This window comes from Spodoptera frugiperda, chromosome 14, assembly GCF_023101765.2.
Source record: "Spodoptera frugiperda isolate SF20-4 chromosome 14, AGI-APGP_CSIRO_Sfru_2.0, whole genome shotgun sequence".
Taxonomy (NCBI): Eukaryota; Metazoa; Arthropoda; class Insecta; order Lepidoptera; family Noctuidae; genus Spodoptera; species Spodoptera frugiperda.
In genome coordinates this window covers 8,041,127-8,065,123 of record NC_064225.1, presented here as the reverse complement: position 1 = coordinate 8,065,123, position 23,997 = coordinate 8,041,127, and the positions used below count along the sequence as shown (strand labels likewise).

At 36.8% G+C, this 23,997-nt stretch overlaps 2 protein-coding genes across 2 annotated transcripts in view; both read left to right on the top strand.

The window, feature by feature from the left end:
* Nucleotides 1-15,930, top strand: part of LOC118279313 (homeobox protein orthopedia) — a 39,351-nt gene extending 23,421 nt beyond the window's left edge. Inside the window, exons 5-8 of the mRNA XM_035598971.2 lie at nt 12,440-12,605; nt 12,845-12,997; nt 13,318-13,440; nt 13,637-15,930. Of these exons, the coding sequence (XP_035454864.1) occupies nt 12,440-12,605; nt 12,845-12,997; nt 13,318-13,440; nt 13,637-13,776 (582 nt within the window). The 3' untranslated portion in view covers nt 13,777-15,930. The remainder of the gene's footprint in view (nt 1-12,439; nt 12,606-12,844; nt 12,998-13,317; nt 13,441-13,636) is intronic.
* A 2,758-nt stretch (nt 15,931-18,688) lies between these two features.
* LOC118279079 (uncharacterized) lies at nt 18,689-23,301 on the top strand. Its single transcript, XM_050698403.1, has 13 exons — nt 18,689-18,802; nt 18,877-18,948; nt 19,048-19,161; nt 19,384-19,539; nt 19,878-20,072; nt 20,283-20,474; nt 20,658-20,775; nt 20,984-21,146; nt 21,391-21,557; nt 21,963-22,076; nt 22,205-22,302; nt 22,621-22,730; nt 23,167-23,301. The coding sequence occupies exons 1-13, from the start codon at nt 18,779-18,781 to the stop codon at nt 23,249-23,251; spliced, it is 1,608 nt and encodes a 535-aa protein (XP_050554360.1). The 5' UTR covers nt 18,689-18,778; the 3' UTR covers nt 23,252-23,301.
* Nucleotides 23,302-23,997: the final 696 nt, after the last annotated feature.

Sequence of the window (23,997 nt, the reverse complement as noted above, 5' to 3'; positions counted from 1 at the left end):
AAAAAAAAAAAAATAATACCTCATTTGCATTAAAACTTATAGTTGCTTACGATAGTTATTTGAATTTTCTTTCTTACCAACTAGAATCGTGAAACAAACGTACCACTACGAGTATTGCTTTCTTCTTTCGTTTCCCTGACCCATTTTGTAAACTAATTTGGTAAAGTCAAAAGTTTAAATCGATTTACAGTCATCTGCCTTTTACAATGTGTCATTGCATTCATTTTATTTTGTTTTTAACCGTGGTCCACTGCAGGACAAAGGCCTCCCTACTGTCCTTCCATTTCTCTCTGTGCAGAGCTTTCTGCAGCCAATTCTTATGTGTCATTGCCGCCCAGACTAATATGCCTTTTGGTATATATTTTAGCCTGTAGTATATACCTTCATTTCTGGCAATCTCACCTTTTTAATAACAATTTAATAAAGTAATTTACCTGACGGACGGAACATAACATTTTTAGTAACTATCGCTAGCTTCATGGCGTTAGGGCTGCCACCTAATTATTCGTACCCCTGTGTACGCACCCTGCAGGATAATCCCTGGTAGGATATTGACTTTTAAATCTGTACGGTGTAGTACGCGGGGGCGGCAGCTGTTCTATCTATACATATAATAAAATCGTAGAAAAGTGCTGTCTGTACATTGAAAATAAAAATAAAAAAAATAGCAGGGGTTATTGTTATGTCGATGTCGAACCCAAAAATGTAATTAACTTTTTTTTTGTCTGTTTGTCTGTTTGTCTGTTTGTCTGTTTGTCTGTTTGTCTGTTTGTCTGTTTGTCTGTTTGTCTGTTCGTCTGTGCGCGCTAATCTCAGAAACGGCTGATCCGAGTTGGATGCGGTTTTCACGAATATATTGTGGGATGCTTAAATTTACATTTAGTGTTTGTTTCATTTCAATCGGTTCATAAATAAAAAAGTTATGTCAAATTAAAGAATCACGTCGAACATTCTATGCTTATACCATTAATCTCCGCAACTATTTGACGGATTTGGTTGAAATTTGGTACAGATATAGTTTAGAACCTTAGAAAGGACATAGATATATTTTTATTTCAAAAATCAAAAAATAAAATAAAAATAAAATAAAAATAAAAATAAAAATAAAAATAAAAATAAAAATAAAAATAAAAATAAAAATAAAAATAAAATAAAATAAAATAAAAATAAAATAAAATAAAATAAAATAAAAATAAAAATAAAATAAAAATAAAAATAAAAATAAAAATAAAAATAAAAATAAAAATAAAAATAAAAATAAAAATAAAAATAAAATAAAAATAAAATAAAAATAAAATAAAAATAAAATAAAAATAAAATAAAATAAAAATAAAATAAAAATAAAAATAAAAATAAAAAAAAAATAAAAATAAAAATAAAAATAAAATAAAAATAAAAATAAAATAAAAATAAAATAAAAATAAAATAAAAATAAAATAAAAATAAAAATAAAAATAAAATAAAAATAAAATAAAAATAAAATAAAAATAAAATAAAATAAAATAAAATAAAATAAAATAAAATAAAATAAAATAAAATAAAATAAAAATAAAATAAAATAAAATAAAAATAAAATAAAAATAAAATAAAAATAAAATAAAAATAAAATAAAAATAAAATAAAAATAAAATAAAATAAAAATAAAATAAAAATAAAATAAAATAAAAATAAAATAAAAATAAAATAAAAATAAAATAAAAATAAAATAAAATAAAATAAAATAAAAATAAAATAAAATAAAAATAAAATAAAAATAAAATAAAAATAAAATAAAAATAAAATAAAAATAAAATAAAAATAAAATAAAAAAAAAATAAAAAAAAATAAAATAAAAAATAAATTTATTCCGGACATACAGCGCCATCTATTGTTCAATTTCGTACTTATAGTACGGAATTGAACAATGTCGGGCTGTTCCTATACTCCGTAGATAGATGGCGTTGATCGCGCAATGGTGTAATTACAATTGTTCAGTTCATGTTATTGTTTTAATTTATTGGAAATTTGTTTTTACAAAATAGTAAAAAGCAATGAAAAATATAACATAATACAACTTTTAGTACAAAGAAAACGCTCTAACGGAGTATAGATAATTCTATGTCGATCGTTACACGACTTCGGTTCATGTTATTGTTTTAATTCATCGAAAAAAAGTTAACAAATAGTAAAAAGGTATGAAAAAAATTATATCAATATAATTAAACTTTTAGTACAAAGAAAATGCCCGAACGGAGTATAAATAAATAATCCAAGTTGTCTTTATCCTCGATAGATGGCGTTGGGATCGAAATAGATTGCGCTATGGTTTTGTTACAATTATTTGGTTGGGTATCGGCCGAGCGCTTCGGTACTATTGTAGAAAATGTGTATTATCAGTCGTATGATTATTTGTCTGTAGTGGTCCTGCTGTTTCGTATATTCTAAATTGGTTTCGTTGTATTTGTCAATTAATAAGTTTATTTGTTGGGTTTTCCTGGTTTTCTGGTTTAACTTTTTAACGTAGGTTTAGTTTGATATCGATTATTAGTAGTTACTGTAGTTAGTTTTTTTAATAAAATTGTAAGTCTAATTTATAAATTAATTAGATTAGATTTAAGTCGTTTCTTTTAAATTATTTAGTTTAAGCTTGGTTATTATAGCATAAAGGATAGGTTCTAATATAATTTCTTTTTTAATTGTTATAAATTCGTAATTCGTAGCTTTCTTTAGTTTTAAGTTAGTTTAAGTCCGTTTTTAAACTATTTTTTCAATGCCCTAAGTGAGTATACATCTATTAAAATCAAACGCAGAGCTCATTATGTTGATTTTTGAAGAGTTCCCTGGAATATCTTCCACATCTCATTTTTGAAGAGATCCCGCGAGATCGGGAACTCATCATCATCATCATCAGCCTATAGCTATGGGAACTATGTGGTTAAAACCAAAAATTTGCCGGAAGTCACTATTCCACGCGAACGAAGTCGCGGGCAAAAGCTAGTACTTATAATAAATCTGTAGAGAGGTCAATTCTGTACATGAAATATATTTCCAAAATAACTATCAGTGGGTGATTAGTAATCGATACTGACGCCAAAAATGCAATCAGAAAAATTTTTGTCTGTCTGTCTGTCTGTCTGTCTGTCTGTCTGTCTGTCTGTCTGTCTGTATGTTCTTTATAGAAACAAAAACTACTCGACAGATTTCAACGAAACTTGGTACAATTGTTCTTCATACTCCTGGGCAGGTTATAGTATACTTTTCATCACGCTACGATCAATAGGAGCAGAGCAGTGAAGGGAAATGTTGGGAAAACCGGAGAACTTACTCCATTTTTGAAGCTTCCGTCGCGTGTGCAGCCTTAATGGTTAAAGCTACACAGAAATCATGTATGACGGAAATGTTCTCCTTAAAATTGTTTAAAAAATATTCCACGACAGCAAATGTCTATCTTTTATGATTGACTCACAATAACACGTATAACTCCCGATAGCTTAGCAGTTCGAAGCTTTCTGATTATATTTGTCTACCTATTCTTACGTTTATGACACTCATTCATCCCTAATTAAAAAATGTTAACATTATTACCTATTAAATAAAAAAATTAATCATAGAAATCGGTACAGAAACACCAAATATATACATGAATTACGCTTAGTTTCTATTAAGTAGGTAAAGGCGTAGGTACTTTTATTAATTACTAGCAAACCCGGCGAACTCTGTTTCGCTACCAATGGTTTTCCCTGTTTTCCTGCCTTTCTCTGGAATTTTTTCCTGAATTTTCTTTGCTACAAACCTCACGGAGCTCGAGACCTTTCCAACGAATGCAAAACCGTGGAAATCGGTTCGTGCGTTCTGGAGTTATAGCGTCAGGAAGGAAAACCCGACTTATTTTTATATTATAGATAGATCGATACTAAACCGGAATATGTGATTAATTTTTTTTTGTCTTTCTGTCTATCTCTATGTTCAGGCATCACGTGAAAACTAACGGTTCGATTTCGATTAAACTTGGTATAATTATACGTTATTATCCTGGTCATAAAATAAGATACTTTTTATCCTGGAAAAATATGTAGAAAAAAAAATCTCAATTTTTCACTTTTATACTACAGAACGCTAAGCTCAACAGCAGTAGAGGGATATCCTTAATTATTATGGGCCTAGACGTAATTGGGTCCAATAGATATTTATAAGATGTCATTGTTAGAGTTACTCAAAATGGAGAAATAAAACATCCACGCGAAGACCGACATCCACGCGGACGGAGTCGCGGGCGGAAGCTAGTTATTAATACGGATTACCGCGCTCAATTAAATACGTGTCTCGGTTAATGCATCGCTAATATTAAGTTTGTATGCAGATTTAATATTTATATTTATGTGGTTTTTATTTCGAGTGGCGGAGAATTGTGTTATTGTTGGCACATCACTAGTTTATTTTTGTAAAGTTGTTTGCAGGGATGCCATGTTCGCTAAAGGTGGTTTTAGTGGTAATCTATAAGTAATCTATAGGCATAAATAACAACGAATTCTGTCATAAGCTCCATATAAAATGTGCCCAAAGATAGAAAATAAGTTATTGATATTTATAGAAAAACTTTACCAAGAAATAAGCGCTAATAAAATTAATATTTATTTTGTATGCCATATAAAAAATATCATAATAAAATGTACCATTAGGGAGTACCATTCGTGTTTGTCCGTCGGCCGCGGCGCGCCGTCACTCAGCTACACGGGAACTAAATTAAACCTCCCGAGGGATCCTCCTTGTTATGATACTCTGGTACCTCTACCCCAGATGTCCTTGTTTAGCCTGGAATAAAGTTCATCTTCTATTTTAGTTTCACTCGATATTAAATTGTATTTTTGTATTCGTTTATTTTGTAATTTCTTTAAGATTGAGGAAAATAACGACGCCGTAATGCGTTATTATAACTTTATTTACAAGAACTAGTGGTCGCCTAGTGGTCGAAATTCGACCATATACGATCTAGACACACGGCAGTGTGTCCGCCAAGTTCGAGCAAAAAAACCGACACACCGGCCGTGGGTTATATTACACGAACCATTTCGGGCCAAGTTCGACCCACCTATAACTCAAAATCTATTTTATCTACGCATATGAAATTTCTAGTATCTATCGAAATCTACTTACTTATCTAAAATACAAAATTTCATTAATGTATCTATTGTAGATCTTGAGATATTGACGTCAGAAAATCGCTATTTTTACTATACACTCACTGACTGACTCACTCACTCATCAAAAACCTAGACCACTTCCAATAGTCGTATTGACTTGAAATTTGGCATGGAGGTAGGTCTTTAGGTCAAGGTAAAGGAAAAAATCTGAAAATGGCCAAGTGTGAGTCGGTTTTAAAAATAATGAAGGTGTAAATTCATACCCCTAAGGAACTAAAACAAAAAAATTATCTATATCTTCCAATGGTCGTACCGACCTAAAATTCGTTACGAAAGTTTGTATTTAGTCAAAGTAAAGTAAAATAAGAAAAAAGAAAATAAACCTTACAAAAATAAATGAAATCCCACCCAAAACATAAATGTGAAAGGATGCCAAGTTCGATAATATTGGAATGCTTCGCCTATAAAAGAAGTGAGATCTAAATAAGTACCAAGTTCCATACACAGACCTCAGTTAAAAATGATATAACTTGGCAAGTTTTAATAGAAAATTATATACTTGACTCATTGCGTTTAGTAGGTTTATAACAAAGTGTGTGAAAACTTGCCAACTTGTTATATCATTTTTAACTGAGGTCTGTGTATAGAACTTGGTACTTATTTAGATCTCACTTCTTTTATAGGCGAAGCATTCCAATATTATCGAACTTGGCATCCTTTCACATTTATGTTTTGGGTGGGATTTAATTTACAATACCACTTTCCATACGTTCAAGGATAATTTTTATTTAACAAATTGCTATTAGTTTTGTGAAATTTAAATTAATATATTCCGGCGGATCATGAATAACCAAACCTCCTTCAATGAGAAACCTCTTTTCATATGAGACGTGAGAATATCATCGCAATGTCTGTCAATTTTGACATTTTGTCAAATACGATGCTATGCATGGTAGTGTGTGTAATGTTTTATTTATTGATTTAATGTACTTTATAAGCATTATTTTTAAAAAAATATTAGCATTTTTCACTTCTCCTACACATAAACTATAAGTGTACCAAATTTTATGCTCCTACGTCCGCGCAATTTTCGTAAAAAGGTTCCGAAAGTTTTTGCATCACGGGTTTATATATGTAGATAAGGAGTGAATATAGTTGCAATATATGTCGATCCTTGTCATTTCGTGCATGACGTCATTGACGTGTCAATTGTTTTTTATGAAGAAAATAATGAAATTGTTTAGAAAAGGAATGAAATATAATTTTGTCTTTGTCATTCCGAGCGTGATGTCATTTGTTTTGTTTTCATAGAAGGTAGATTGTCCATAAATATAGCACCCCAGTCATTTGCCATCAAGTAACTCACAATATTCTGTCGTATCTTAAGCAGTCGTCTACTGCTTGATTGTGGGCCTCTTATATTTTTCTTCTTAGGTTTTCCACAATTTCCAAGCTCGGCAGGACGGGTTGAAGATATCGCTTTAAAAGAATCACATTTATCACAGAGTGCTGCTGCCCGATCTCTGTCAAATATAGGCTATTCTTACGATACCCGCGGGAAGAGTAAAGGTGGTGAGAAAATGTATTCTACTCTGCTATAATTACACGGCTTGCTACGAGCAACGAAACCGTTCCTTAAAATAAAACATTGCAGTTCTTAGTAGGTACTGATTGCAAAACTTTACTCTGTGTGGAGTTCAAAGACTAAGGAGTTTACATTAATATAAGCGAGCGGGCCACGGGCGGGCGGCGGGCGGGCGGCGGGCGGCGGCGACTATAATGAAACGTCTCTGAACAACTCCATTCAATTTACACAAGCCGACGGATTACCGGCACGTCACAACGAATTATTAACTTTCATAAATGCAAATAAAATGCGTTAAACTTCGCAGATATTATAATATTTGTATCTTAATGTACAAAGCGGAAGCTGTTCCTTGGTAACGTTAAATATTCATCAAGTTAATTAATTTCCATTGACCCCTTTTTAGTATAATTGAACTGTCTCCATCATTTTACGAGTTTTGTGTTTAGTATCTTCTCAGTAAATGTTCGGAGTTTAGAAGTCACGGTTAAGTATTAAATATTCGTGTTGCCTAGTTTGTCGTTTAGTCGGAAAAGCGACTCCCGAAAGTCTCGTTAAAAGTGTCTGTTATTAGGTTTATTAAAACCTTTATTTTTTTAATTCAACGGAAAAATGATTAGAAGTTGGCAATAGTACAGAATACTACTAACAGGCTACACATTAAATATTTTTTGTTAGAGTCCTACAAAATGGAGTCTTTGTTTATAGCATCAATCACAATAGCAGTGGTGCAATGGTAGGAACTGCAGGGAGCGGTAAAAAAAGTGTGCAACAGTGCTGTACGATTCGTTGGCAGTCTTATTGCAGTCGTACTAGCTGCATTCAAACTATGTGCTTGCTTTTGTGTCTCTCATAGTAAACACAGTTCCTATATAAGGTGTAGATTTTTACCATTGTCAAGGACACCCATGGGAAGAAAAGAGGTGATCAATATATTCTGTTCTAAGGCCACCTCGCTAGTATTATAGGACTTTAAAAAATATCTATCAAATCCATTTGACAAAGTGTATTCAATATTGCCAATTCAGTAGGAAATCTTTACATACTTATGTTAAAAGTGAACATTTTGGTATCATTTTGTACAATTATTTACCTAACTACATAACAATCGGAAGCGGGTGGGGAATCGACTAGTGATTACCAACGGTATAAATAAATTTTATCGATAATTTTGCTGCAAGAGTATCGATATGAGTACTCGGTAAAATGCACTTTAAATAATTGAATTTTAAATGTAATGAAGTTTTTTCACGTAATTTATAACTTTAACAATTGATGTGTGTCCATTTCTCCTTAATTTAAAAGAATTAATGTTATCAATTACCACGCCACGCTACAGGACATCCACAGCTGACTGCTTTTCTGTATTCATTCAAAAAAATATTGTTGTTAGTGGTATTCCGATTCCAGATTCCGATTCCGAATGATGATGGTAAAACATTATTCGTTTCAAACAGTTTTTTTTATCAGTTCCCTAAAGCATATGATGGTAATCATTTTTAACCATAGAACCATTCTATGACTATAATAAGATATTAGTTTTGCTAAAATGTTTTATTACAAGGAACGAAAATATGCCGACAACGGAGCATTATTTCGGTGGTTAGGTCCCATCCCTGGCAGGGCGTGTACGCGTGCGCGCGTATGTATCGAGCGGTTTCTATGTACCGCGCTATGTACTGTAGCTCGCACTCACAGAGGGACGCTCAAGACGCCCAGCCTTTGTCCTGTACACATTATCCAACAATTAAACTATTTTTAAAGACAATATTAACTGTCGCATCATTGCTGTTTAGTAGAATTTTCGCAAGAACCAAAGCCGAGCAAAATATTATAGTTTATCGGTCGAAAATTCTTAATAGTAGCACGTAGTCTAAAATTGTACACAGTTTATGATACATAATTGACTCATCTCATATTATATGAAACGTATTAAGCCCCACAACACTCAATCCAGCTGGTATCGTAAGAGCCGACTAAGAGACTACACATTTGTCTTGAGAGATTATTCAGTAGCGCCCTCTGTAAACCAGAACCTTAAATCTTTTAGATCTGTCATCATCTCTTACACACCTACGATACGTTGCGTGGAGACTACGGTATGGTTCGAAAGAAGGGACATATCACAACGGCTGATGAAGAACCCTTTCACTTAAAGCTGACTGAACCTTGAACGTTGCTTAAGCATTGCGGTAATGAAATTAAATCTCTCCTAGTAGGCTCCTGTACGTCCATCGGCTGGTAGCAACAGCTTCGCTACCGTGACTGTATGTTTGTTCTTCACGTTAGAGCACCGCACCGCGCTGGCGCAAGCTAGGCGCCATACGATGCGTGCTACGCTCATTATAGCCTTCATGAGGTGACTCACCGTCTCAGGAAATTGAAATACTAGCTATAAAGTGTTCAAAAACTGGGAAAAGTTTTTTAAATGACGTCTGTAATATAGTTTCAATAGATTTCATGGCATGGATATATCCTGTTTGTAATCCAACTAATACTTAGAAATTCGCTCCGAGAAACAAATCCCTGTTGGTTGAAGCCTGCCTTTCTATGAAGAAGACTCATCAATTTGAAAACAAAAATCTATCAGTTTTTAGGAAATCGCGAAGATGTTAGTTCATTCAAAGCAATATTTGTGTGTTTGAAACTATTTTCTTTACATTTGCATATTTTTTTCACACATGTGGTGTGTGTTGTGTACCTAGCGTCTAAGTGCAGATGACTAAATAGGTACACAACAAGTTGCTACCGGATAAATATTAAACGTTGTAACAGATTTTTGGCGCCAACCAGCAGCACATGATATAGAAGATGGCGGCAAATAAACTATTGTGATACTAGTTTTGCGCCGTGACTAGGCCGATATGCTCAGAATTTAATAGTTGTATCGAAATAGAATATAATATAAGGACATCTAATTGAGATAACATATTGCCTATTAACTCCACCAATCCTTTAAATTCCTTGGTTTACGAATCTCAAAGAAGTGCGCATTCCGATATGTGAATACGTAGTATAAGTAAATGGCGTGTTAGTATACCTACCTATACCAACTATTGACCGTACTACGAACTAAGCAACATTTTATACATCGTGACAGTCCTGAAGACTCGTCCGCTATCTACTGGTAGCTGGCCACGACACACAAACACAGCTTGCTAACTAGGAGCTCACGAGTTTGGCTCACGTTGGGAAACTGTACGGTACGCCCAATTAGACGCGCTCGCCATCGCCCAGCCGCTTTATAAACTTCATTGTATTGTACAAACGTTCATACACGCAGGGTCGAGGGGAAATGAATGATTATTGGTAATTCTAATTTGAAGATCTTTGAAATTCAGTTATTTGACCTGCGTGTTTGCATAAATCTGAATCAGATATTCGAATGAAATCTTGATAAAGTACTACTGGCGTCCTAATTTAGATTAGTCCAACTGACCGATTTGGAAATCATTGAGAGTAAATCTATGTTTAGAAGTGGATATTTTGTGGTTGATATTATAAATTCATTCTTTATATGAACTCCCTTGAAATAGGTCCTCATTATTAGTTATCATCAAAAAAATCATTTAGATATTTTTCCGACGGTCAACAGTCGGGTACTCGTATGTGATGCATGTATAAATTCTAATTGTTGAACGAGCTCAATTTATAAATAGTGTGTCGTTGTCTTCTTACACTTTGTCGTCCTTGTATGGTTACTTTGGTTGTTACCATTCGTTTAACTGGTGAAATATAATTCAGGCATGAGTCCTGTTTCCCACAGCACGTACATAACATTGTTTGTCTGCCACGAAGTAGAAAACAAACAAAAAGCTTGGCAACGTGAACGTTTGCAGGCGAGGCGGGCATCCCCACCGCTGACACCATAAATAATAGAGTCCTGCCGGTGACAGTTGCCAAATGAGTATTTCCCTCTCCCTCACTCATCTTGCCTCTCGCTTATTTGCAGTTTTAAGGTAGCATTACACTGAGTTTGGCGGTAGCGGAAAATATAGAAAAACCTACTTATATATCGTTCTTAGTTCTACAATTATCAGTTCTTAGGTACTTCGTTATTTGATTGAATTTACAATGAGTTTTATTTTAATACCGTCATCCCTAGTACAATCTTCTAATTGGGAATTCCTTTAAAATCCAGAGTTTTATTTAGATTTTACTCAATTCAAAAGTAAATTTTAGGCTTGACATGATTTTCTGAACCGTACCATAGGTTCTTTATTTCTGATGTTTCACGCGTACTAATTAGACTAATCGATAAAATCCTATAACGTGAAGTTTACATGTCATCAGACTTAGGTAGGTATATAGTCCACAAGAAAAGCGGGAGAACAAAAATCGCTACAGCTCATCACTAACGGAGCGATATCATTTAAATTTTTAATGCGTTCGACATTTTCACATTGTGCGGGAAGAAAGATGCTTTTGTTTTGTTTGTTACGAGTATAACAGTTTATACTGATTTGTGCACACCGTCGCATTACCACTATTGGACGTTAAACTTTTATAGATGCAACATTAATTATTAAATTGGCTTACCTCCCTGTAAGCGGGTCGAAAAATAGCGCGCTTGTGGTTAAGTCTCGCCTTAACCGCAATATATATAAGACACAATAGAAAATACATTGTGTCTCGCGTAGATCTGCATACCACGGGTTAAACTCATAGGCTTGTAGTGGATAGCAGTATGCATAATTGGAGATACTACATTATGGGGCCTTAAAACATTATTAAGAAAGATGAAACATTTTGGCTTGAAATAATTCTTCAACATTTTTCATACACTCCCCAAATAGCAATTTTGGCAAAAATAATCTAAAAGACAGATTGAAGTCCAGAAAAGGTGTCCAGAAACGAATTGCAATAATGGGCAGCACCATTACTTTTTTCATATGTTTGACAATGACGCGGTGAGAAAAAAAATCATTTGTGAATGATTTTTACCGAAAAAATCACTATTAGATTCAGTGGGTATTTTCAATTAGGGGTTCAACCCCATATATTATTTTTTTGACAAATTCGATAAAATTAGATGTAGTACTCAGCCTTAACGAGTTAGAAGCCCCCCCTATCACATTGTATAAGACACAATAGAAAACGCATTGTTCTCGTGTAGATCTGCATTCCGGCACACCACAGGTTAAACTAATATATACTTATAATTGATAGCAGTAATATAATTAGATCTACGTTATGGGGCCGTAGAATATAATCAAGAAGGATAAAACATTGTTCCGGCACAAACAAAGCCCTAAACTTTTTTATACACCCTAATAGCAATTTTGGCAAAAATAATCTAAAAGACAGATTGAAGTCCAGAAAAGGTGTCCAGAAACGTATTGTAATAATGGGCAGCACCCCAAACAATGATAAACAGCGGTGGATGATCCCAGCATTATCAGAATCAATAAGTTGCGAGCCGCTGACAAATGACGCGCGATTCCAGACAAGCCCCACGTGGACGGCCCGAGTTTAGGGCTTCCGTGTGATCGATGATTATCGTCGAAGGGTGATTTAAGTTATGGGAAATCTTAGAGTCGGGCGCGGATTAGATGGACAGTGGATAGCTCTGTTTTATTATTATTACCTAAGAGTTTTTGAAACAACATAATATTATGTACCTTATTGGTGACAAATTCTGCAGTGTCTTTACACTCGTCCCATTATAGTTAGGTTCAATACAAGATGCTTTCATCAAACACGTATCTAAATCTAAAATTTGTCTTCTCCTCAGGTGTGGTTCCAGAACCGTCGTGCGAAGTGGAAGAAACGCAAGAAGAGTACGAATGTGTTCCGCTCCCCCGGCGCGCTGCTGCCGTCGCACGGACTGCCGCCTTTCGGTGCCGGGGACGTCTGCAGTCCCGGCGTCTTCGCTGACAGGCCTTGGTCCATGCCCGCTGGTAAGTAGTCTTTGTTTCTTTCAATTATCTTAAAGATAAAGATATGCAAAAATATACAGTCGGAATTGCTGCAGGGGTGAAGGAAGCTATAGTGTGAGGGCGAAGTGTAGAAAACAAAAAGAAACTTGAAAAAGTTGACTAGGGTTAAATAACATGGGGACATAAATGACACCTAATTTTCCTTAGACAAAGAATCATGTAGTTAAAATTTAATATGACTCAATTTTTGAACCTTCCAGGCCTAGGTCAGCTATCACAAGGCGGCGTGTCGATGGGCGGTTTCGGCGCGGGTGGTCTACCACAGCTGGCTGCCGACCTCAACCCATCCCTGCCCATTAGCTCCGTCGCCTCTGGACAACCTTACCAGGGACATTATCCGCTCAACTCACTTGGTTAGTCGATAATAATTAACTTTAGTGTGGTTTATCATTAGGTATTAATGTAGATGCAGGTGGCGAGCTGTCGTTCGGCGTGGAATACTAAAAGGGAGGCCTTTATCCAGCGTCAGGACGTCTTCCGTATGATTATGATCGCGAAAATTTCATCAAACAAATTGTCCATCACTATGTATATTTTCCAGAAAGAATTAAATTTTCTTTGACTATTGCTGAAATTTTGAAAATCGGGAAATCCGAAATGGTATCAAAGATTTTGTACCACAAAATACCCTTCAAACAAGGACAAAGTAATAAATAGTACTAATTGGTTGCAGGGGACACGATGATGTCGTACTGCAACAACATCAGCCAGCAGCAGCAGGGCGCGCTGGAAGGGTCGCCCACTCCGCCGCACATGGCACACTGCGGCAACAACAACGCTTCGCCCACTGCCTCCGGTAAGTTGCCACGCAAGAAAAGACATTCTATATCATATCTAAAGGATAGTTTTAATGACTCCGTTTTTCACCGGTATTGACTTACAAGCTGTTTCTGTAGACTTATGGCATATGAAAAAGAAGACCGTCGTCCTCATGTTTCACCTCAATATCTATAGCTTATTCTAAATTTAACTTATTATAAATGTTCCATCAGGTAATGGTGGTGAACCCGCGGAGGAGGAAGTGTGGCGCGGGCACAGTATCGCCGCGCTGCGCCGCCGCGCGTCCGAGCTGTCGGCCGCCATCCCGCCGTACTTGCAGCTCAACTACGACGCACACAGCCCCGTCTACTGACCGCGTTACCCCGTCTTCTGACCGCGCGACCGCTACTGACTGCTCATCTCAGTCCATCGAAGATCGACCTTGTACTATAGTGATACTTGCATCCATTTGTAACTATTACTTCCCAATCATTAGTTTATGCCTCGTCGAGATTGTCGGCTGGCTTGTGACACATAAACCCCTAATTAAAGACATTGGTTTTGCTACTTCCATGGCTCGAAATGTTTGCAAATGAGCGTGTATTGGTGTACTTTCGGAGTTATTTTAGACGTTTGTCGAAGGATTTACTTATGTGGTGCGTAACGCAATAGATGTGGATTTCATTGCACTTTGTGGTTCATTTGAATCAGTGCTGCGGTTTACAATACGTAAATTATTGATATCATATTTTTGATGCTTTTTTTGTAAAATTAAATTGGCATACACTGTATACGAAATGAATTGAGGGTCAAGCATAAGTTTTGTCGTTTAAGTAACCACTTGGTACGATTGTTCGTGGGTGATACAACAATGTAAATGGCAAAAGTCATGCTTGGTCTAAATGTTTACTTACAAACGTACCGACACGTGTTTATGTAGTCTGTCATTTAACCGCATTGGCTGTGTTGAACAAATTGTGAGATTAAATGGCACAAACCTACAATATTGTAGCACTCTAGGCAAATTATGGCGCTTTAGATATTTACTAAAGCAAGCCACTAGGCCTACAGGACAAAATCCTCTAGATTTTCTTCGAAATGGTGAACATTTCGGAGTGCTATCACGATGATATTTACTGCAAGATTTGCAGAGACATTAAAACTACTTACGATAAAATTGTGAGCTGTATTCGAGAAAATACATGTATACGCATTCGTACAATAATAAATTATAGTTTAATATTAAGCTATTTATTGTTTAAGTAACGAGTATAAAGTATTAAATAGTGTTAAATAGCAGTAATGTTAATGTATTTACGAAAGTTTGTCGTATTCGAGGATTAGGTACGGATTCCAAACATTCCGATTCAAAATTTAGAATAGTGTACCGTTAGAAAACAGGGCAACGCCTTGAGTTCCGACGTTTAAGAAAATAACAGATACCTACTTTGATATCGAAAGTTTTCACTTCGGAAACTCATGGCAGTCCCTCAGAAATATTTTCATTAATTCGGGCTTTGTCGTGAATTGTTATTGATCGTAAAGAATATGCATCAATCAGTATTACCAGCATTTAATATAAGAAGACTGAGCCCGACCTTCTGTAGACGAATTGAACAACACCACATACCTAGTGCAAATAAATTACTTTACATTATGCAATAGGGAATGTGATAGTAATTTTAAATGTTGTCCCGGTCTGTAGGTTACCAAGCGAAGAGAAGTTAGCGATTTTTCTCTTAAACAAAATTGTATACAAACATAGTTTTACGACAAAAGAGGGTAATCTAGTTCAGTGTGTAACATTATACAAGAATCAAATAAAGTGGAAATTAATCTTATTCCCACACCCTGTATACGGAATTTCGATCCAAAGTACGTTTTATGTGTGTAAATGTATAGCTAGGTATATTCAATATAGATAAACGAAATTGAACTCACGGCCACTGTATTTTAAACACATTTTTGTATTAGTTGAAAGTGGTTGATAGTTCCTATTTGTTTTGGGCTCCGGTTCGACGAATAATTTTGTCTGTCGTAATTTTCTTTGTGTCAATTTTTTAATCTGTGTATTTTCCGTCCGTTGTTTTGTGTGTAAGTATTATTGCTTTTGTTTTATTTCTTTTAATGTCTCGGAGCCATTTTACTTTAATTTCGAATCTCTTAGGTTTAAGGAAGATACCTGTATGATACTTATTCTCTTTTTCGAACACCAAAGTGAAGCTTGTTTCTGTAACAAAACCTACTTTACTAATGCTTCAAATAAGTACCTATTGGGTTTTTCAATTGTGAAGGTGACGTCACAGTACATTGTATGCTAGAAGTGATGTGCCGTACTTACTAATTTATTTATGTATCGATTTTTCTATAAGTAAAGAACTGAGTGGTTAATAACTTCTAGAACAAATGAATATTTTAATTGAATACGATAACTCGCTCGCTCCGTGTATGTATAGCCTACGTTTAGAGTTACAGTACTAGTTGTAAGTATTATTATACATACATACAATAAAATAGACAATGTTCATTATTGTGTTTCATTTTAAACGATGCTTTATTAGACCTTCCGCATTTTATGAACTACTACCTTCTGCCCGCGACTTCGTCCGCGGAAAATTTCTTGCATCAAATTATCATATACTTGCTAGACAAAAATTGTGATTATTCGGTTAATATACATGCTATAAAAATAATTAATAGCCCTCGGGAATAATGTAGCTTTCTACAAGTGAAAAATTTTTTAGGATTGAATCATTAGTTCCAGAGTTTACCCCCTACATACAAACTTAATCTTAATCAACATAATTTTACGTTAGAATCTACCTTTAGAAAGGTTTAGTTTTCTACAATTTCACATTTTCCATTTCCCACAATTGTGACGATAATCGTCACCCAAACATAAAATGGAACAGAGAACGCCATCTATCTTTAAACCACAGTACTCAAACGATACTCTAGTCAGACGCATAATAACAAAAACGAACAAATAGGGTGAGTGTAACGTCCCAACTCCTTATTGGCAGTTGGATTAGTTTACGTTTCAAAAGACAGATGGCGCTGAATAACCAAACTTCGAAGTGCGAGTTACGTAGTGAGCGCCAAAATATCGACAAAACAAATGCTATCTCAAACATAAGTACGTCGTTATTCTTTTACTGAAATTTAGTAAAACAACAGAATGTCTATAAAATCGGAGAAATCGTTGCTTGAAGAGTGTTCTGAAATAATAGAGAAAAGTTATTCAGTGAGGAGTGCCTCGGAGGAGAGTCTATCAGGGTTTGTATTTAAAAGAGGTTTGTCAATAACTTGTTGCTTTATAGATAAGACTATACTATGCATGGCTATTGGCTATACCTCAAATTAACTACATTTATGGATAGTATATGGCTTAAAGATGTCTGTAAAAGTGCCATTGGTGCTTCTACAAAAATCTATAGGTGGGTAGACTTAAATAGGTAATAGGTAAAACTAAACATTGAAGAAAAATACATTGAGATGTGGAGTTGCCATACGTAGGTACTTGTTATTCAACGTCCAAATGTAAACCTGTGATTCAATTATGTTTAAGGGCAAAATAATTTAATTTGTTGCGTTATATTTTCGTTTAGCGATGATGAAGACGAGTGTTTAGCGCGGACTCTAATGAACAAGATGACTCCAGCAGTGCTCAGCAAACTACGACGATGCTTCAAGAAAAATAAAGAAAGGTCCAAAGCTCAGGACATTGACAGGTGAGCAGTATTTAACTCTCGATGCAAAAGGGTTTTATAAGATTAGTCTATTCGTTCATCTGTCTGTCTATGGCACCTGTATTAATGAACCAATTTGAGTTTGGCCAAAATTATTGTTCTAAGGTGTGTGTTATAAAAAAATTGTTTCCAATTTTAGCATATTTTTTTATATCGTCATGCCTTTTATTCCCGACGGGGAAGATAGAGGTGCACATTACGGTTTGTAATCACGCTATACAATGTACTACTTTTCACCTTATGTGCTATAGGTCACATGTAAAAGGGAGTGAGCCTATTGCCATATACCGGGCACATTTTTAAACTCCATGCTACTACTGAGAAATTATTGGAAAACCGAAGAAGGCCAAGTAATACTTTGCCCGACCCGGGAATCGAACCCGAGTCCCCTTATCCTGCAGTCGCACTTCCGACCGCTCGACCAACGAGCCAGTCGGAATTGAAATTAGCCGGTTTAATTGTCAAGGGATTTCGAATTAGTATAACTGTGATGCTGTATTTGAATCTTGCAGGCGTGTAGAAGAGGTGATGCGAGCGGCAGCAGCCGAGGAAGGCATCGAGTTCGCGGAGGCTGCTCCACAGCCACAAGACTCGCTGTGGTTGGATGAAGTCGGATTTGTTACTTCACTGGACTCCATATTTGGTAACGATGAACAAACAAATTAATAGTTCTTACTTACTATGTAAAATAGCGCTTAGAAAATTTTGTATTGGGTTCATAAACTAACGCAATTTACAAAGACATGAGAAAGAAGATAAGGTAACTTCTCGTTTAAAAGTTGATTATGCTGCGTAAAAGATTTTCGTTTATAACCCTCTAATTCAAATTCGCCTTTTCATCTAGGTTGGTCCGCTACTACGAGTTAGTTCATCGTGTACCTACTAAGCATTCACATCCATTTAAATACTGTACTTAAAAAAATAAATTGTTTTTCTTTCTTCTTCTTTCTTTACTTTTCTTTGTCACACACAGGTCACCATAAGTACACGACACACGCACACAAACTGTTCCAACTGCTGGACAGCTTCAGCAGTGGTAAGGTGTGGTGGAGACAGCTCATATGTCGGCTGGTAGCCGTCGGAGCCAAGAAGACCAGCACCAGAGCTGAAGTGTGGAAGCCACTTAGTGAACAGGACATTAAGAGGCTGGATCATTGTAAGGTAGCATTCCAATGAATTTCTCTTTATTTTAGCACACGCAGATGTATTACCTGATGGTAAGCAATCGCCACCGCCCATGGGCACTTAAAACACCAGAGGCGTTACAAGTGCGTTACCGGCCTTTTGGGGGTTAGGAATTTAAGGGTTATTGGGGAATCGGGGATTGGAAACACAACGTAAGCGTTGTTTCACGTTGGTTTTTGGTGTGGCCGTGGTATCACTCGGGTCGAGCCAGCCCATTCGTGCCGAAGCGTGACTCTCCCACACTTAAACGTCACACTTCTCAGTAATAGAACTAATGCTTTATACAGCCACTTAATATCTTCACTGTACCAATATTTATTTTATTTGATACTCAAATGTTAGCGGGAGACGTTGGTGAAACTGGTGTGTGTGGAGCGCGAGGATTCGTTCTGCTATGTGGCGGTGTCTCGCGGCGGACGCGTCGGTGTCTACAGTGGTGACATGCGCCTACTGCACTCTTACGAGGTAATAGGAATTCTCCACTTCAGTTCACAAAACGACCTGTTGCAAAGAATAAACTAATGATGTTAAATTTACAGATATTTTACCATCGATCGGGGGTTCGCAAGCGTGTGAAGAACCGATGGATAACTGACGCGATATACTTACCGGTAAGTTAGACGGCTTGTGAATCAAATGTACGGATGAAGAAATTTTGTTCCCCATTTTATTTATTACAGTTGATATAATCGTGTTTAATAACGTTTCAGGATGCTCAGTACCTGATGATGTCGGCATCAGACCGCAGTTTGACGGTGTATGACGCTGCAACGCTGTCACATACGCCGCTCTACTGTATTACTGGACTGCCAAGCATTCCTACAGTGCGTACCTACATACTGACCTCACTATTACATCTATGGACAGACCAAACATTCTTAAGACTTCTTAACCGCATACTTTTTCTAACTTCCGAAGAAAACTGTCACCCTCTAATACATTAAACACTGAACACCAAAGACTGAGTCTGGAAAAAAGGGTTGTTCAAATATAAACAGTCTTCCTTTGTTTGGTTAAAACTAAGCTCTAATGAATCTTGTTTCCAGTGCATGGCGTACACACCTTCGTCGCGTTCATGTGACACCTCGGAACTCGCGTTCGGCACGGAGCGCGGTGACATCACGCTCATGCGGTTCCTCCAGCCGAAACTACAGCTGTTCCATACTAAAACACCTGATGCTATTAATTATTACTTCTGGATGGTATGTCTACTTGATTGTGAATTATGATTTATTTTCATTAGCATCAGACCATTTTCGTTTAATGGCTAAATGCTGTTCGCCTCTGGGCTCCATTTTCAGTTCTCCATATTATCCTAACTTTTAAGTGGAATTCTTTGCACAATTGGCGATTGGAATCCAATATATTATACTAACTGCCGTACTCAGAGTCAGAGTTACTTCAACCTACCCAATCCTTAGCAATTGTTTTCGGAACAAAATAGTTTAAGTTATCATTAAATGTCTCTGAGTATGGCAGTTAAACTCATTATTTAGGGAACGTAAAAAATGATACGAGCTATGATTCTCCTATATTGCAGGAGTTGCCGTCCCCCCCTCACACCTCATACTGCAGCATCACGCGCTGGCGCAAGGTCCACTCGCGGTCAGTGAAGCGCGTGGCGTACAGTCGCGGCGGCATCATCCTCGTCAGCTGTTCCCATGACGCGACCGCCAGTGTACGCATCCGACATGTGCCCGGCAAGATGGATGACTATGTCTTCAAAGTTATCAGGGTAAGCACCTGCTATGCTTGCTGAATGTTTCTTTATGTCTTGCTTATGACTTCCTCAGTAGACATTGTAGTAAATGGCTAACAATGGATTGTGCCTTGAAAAGGAGTTGACGACTTTAATAATTTAGTTTGTAAATACTTCAAATAAAGTATAGAGAGAAGAATATGTAGTAGTAGGTATTTCTACAGAGTTCCTTTCATAATATTCCAGGGTGTCACTTGTTTCCACATAGTATCGGCGCTGCACTTGGTAGCGACAGGCGGCTGCGATGGCTCAGTGCGACTGTGGCAGCCCTGTGGCCGCGCGCCGTTCGCGACACTCGCAGCTCCCACCTCGCCTGCAATACTAGATCTAGCCATTATAGCTGCACATGAACTCATCATCGCCTTCTGTAACAACTGTGTAAGTTTAACCTAATCATGTTACTTGCTTTATGTAGTTAAAACTCTTTTAATGTTGTAGTCCATGAGCATCCATTCCATAGGTGGTGCTGATTGCTTAGTTCGTTTACCGTCAAGTGATCCATCTACTAGTTAGTCATCTAGGTGTATGTTTTGATTTCCTTCTATTTGTTTCTGTTCACAGACGTTGTATATCTGGGATCTGTACGAGGAGTGTTTGCTGCAGACTATCAAGATTAAGTTCCCGTTTCTTGGAGTTCTCGGCAAGAAGGTCGAGTTTGGTCCTTACTGCATACATCCAGGTGAGACATTTTTGGTATGTTTCTTGGGGCAGATACAACTATACAAATAAGGAGTCTGGTGAAAAGTAGTCAGTATTTAGACTTTGGTTGTCAAAAAAGGTATTGAAGGCAAATCCTCGATGAGGCAAAGAAATCGATTAGTATTATCATTTGATATTTTGTTGAGAGCAGATACGTTATTTACTTTATCACAATTGTATATGCTTAGGTCCTGTTCGCAAAGAGAAGGAAGAAGAAGAAGAATCAATGATAGAAGAGCCGATAGTGCTATCCCGGCGCGCGTCCAGCGTGTACCAGGGCTCTACGGGCGGGCTGATGCTGCAGCTCGACATGGAAAACGAATGGGATAAGAAGGGATTGGAAGATGAACCGTATGTGTCATATTTTAAGGGTTATTTTCGAGCAAGTTGCCAAGTCGCTATTAGGATTTTCATAAGAGTTTCGTAGAGTATGGCGTCGAGTATTTTCTTAATCTACTAGCTTTTGCTGTAACTTTTTTGGTATTCTTAGCAAAATTTATAGCTACTGCATTGTAATTTTCATTTATTCACATGCATTAGAACTTCCAAACTATAATAAGCTCTCATAATACTGATAAAAAAAATCTGCTAACAGAGAGTACAAGCGCTTCAACCGCTGCGAGATAATGGTGTCCTGCTGTGACTTCGTGTGCACGGTGCGGCTGACTGACGTGATGGGCGCTGTGGTGCCGCCGCCGGCCGACACGCTGCGGGCACGACGACCCTCCGTGTGGGACCTGCCTGACTATCCTGCTACTAGCAGTAGGTGCTTTTAGTAAAATACTTTTGTCACCACCATATTCATACGATTCAGAAGTCTTACGATTAAGACCCGACTAAGAGACTACACGTTTGCTAACTCTCGTATGTAGAAGAAACCTATTGTCCAGCAGTAGATTGTTACGGGCTGTTGATGTTGATTTTACGTATGTCTTTCATAGTAAATCAGCAATAGTTTGTTTTTGATAAAATAACTGGTTATCTTTTATCACAAACAATCAACTTAATACATTCAAATAATGTTTCAAAAACCTCAAACATAGCAGTTTTGTAGGCGTGTCGAGTATGGCATTAAACACAATTTTCACAGCAGTCTTTCCACTATTAACTGCAACTTAAAATATAATTGCTCAACAGTTTTCAACTCTATTCTGCTTAACTTTACAGCATCATCTACAACTCCTCGTTTGAGACCCTCGTTGGCACCAACTCCTCAACTTCTGTCACCTTCAACAGCAGAGTTTCCTCTTACTGATCTTGACACGTTACTGGAAAATGCAGGTACGTAGTATTTACTAAACCTTTGCATAGTGCATTGCCATCTCTAATGTCGAAATCAGTATTATTTTCAAAATTTATAAGTATTTTTCTTCTACAATCGTTTACATAAAGTTTTGTTCTTTAAACAGGGTTACAAGGAATTCTGGAGAAAGACTTCGTTCTAATGCAAGGACTTAAGAATGATTTGAACAAGAAACTGGCAGAAATGGAAGCAAATAAGCAAGTGGTAAGCGAACATTTTATAGAATTTTTTTTTTATGTAGTCGGAGGCAAACGAGCAAACGTTTCACCTGATGGTAAGCGATCTGCGCCGCCCATGGACACCCGCAACACCAGAGGAGTCACAGGTGCGTTGCCGGTCTTTTAAAAGGAGTATGCTCTTTTCTTGAAGGTTTGAAGGTCGTATTGGTTCGAAAATACCGCCGATGACAGCTCATTCCACAGTTTTGCTGTGCGAGGCAGAAAGTTGCGCGAGAAGCGAAACTTTCTCAACTCATTGCAAGAGCATGGCAATCACTCTCTGTGCTTACTATAATGTCCACAGATGACAAACGCTGTGTCTGCTGGTGCGCCGTACTTGGCGCTGAAGACATACGACCCGAGCCTCGTGGAGCCCGTCGACGAGATGCTGGACGAGTACAGACGAGTTATGAAGTGCGTTACTAATATTGGCGTTATTTTAAATGGCTCTTGTTAATAGTTTTTTGAACACCTACTTTGAGACTTGACTGCCTCGTTAGCTGAGTGGTTGCAAGTGCGACTGCCGGACAAGGGATCTTGGGTTCGATTCCCGGGTCGGGAAAAGTATCACTGGACTTTATTAGGTTTTTTTTTAAATTCTTAGTAGTAGCATGGAGTCTGGAAATGTGCCCGGTATATGGCACACCACCTATTACTTGGGACTTACAACATAAATTGTGAAAAGTGGGTGTTCATTGTATAGAGGCATTACGTGTCGTAATGTGCACCTCTGCTGACCCCTTCGGGGATAAAAGGCGAAACGTTGAAAAAAACAATTTGAGAAAATATACCTAAATCTTAAAAGAACTTGGTGCAGGAATGATGTAGTAGCATGATTAATTGTTTGCAGGCTATTCCCGAGTACGAGCATAACCGGGACACCGACTGGTAGTGAGAAGTCCACACCAAGGCGGAGCAGAAGTCAAAAATTATGAAATAGTAAGTGGTGATTTAACTTGTACCGTGGCTACAGCGGAATACTACCGTAACAGCTGATGTTTACAAACATACATTTTAAATGAGTATAGTTATTCTGGCTGGACTATTTATGGGGAAGTGGCAAAAACTATGTTATAAAGCAAAGGCAACAAATAAATGTGGATAGATGCAAAGACAGAATGATTGGAAGAGAAGCATGAATGGATAATGTACGGAGAGCACATTGCAAAATATTGATTCTTTTTCGTACATAACAATATTACCATGGATAGATTACCTTTCGGAATGCTAGCGGAATATTTACGTTCAACTGTCTTCACGTGGCGATTACGCTGTTAGGATTTTGTGTTAAAAAAATGAGGTTTTCAAATCTGCCAGCAATCTCTGACACGAGTCTGTGGAGAACTCTGCCAGCAATAATGATGGTACATCTTTTCATCAGATAAGAACTCTTATATTTGTAGTGTAAATGGTTTAATGCGTTCATCTGGGGGCACGGCAGTGCCCCCGCCAAGTCGAGCAAAAAAAGCGGCACGGCCGTACCATCCTTTTCTCGAAGCAATTCGGGCCTTTTTCGACCCCCTATAATTCGGTTGTGGATAAAGCAAGAAACCTGAATCTTCAGTAACTAATCCGGCATTGTATAAAAACGGAATATTTAAAATTTCAGTCAATTTGAATCAGTAGTTTAAGAATGACAACTTGTTAAAGTTTCTAAATTTTGTCACTCACTGACTCACCG

Coding starts and splice junctions, on each gene's coding strand:
- LOC118279079 (XM_050698403.1), top strand. CDS start 18,779: ATGCGCCTACTGCACTCTTACGAG. Junction 21,147..21,390: donor AAGGGATTGGAAGATGAACC/GTATGTGTCATA, acceptor ATCTGCTAACAG/AGAGTACAAGCGCTTCAACC. Junction 22,077..22,204: donor CACGTTACTGGAAAATGCAG/GTACGTAGTATT, acceptor TTCTTTAAACAG/GGTTACAAGGAATTCTGGAG.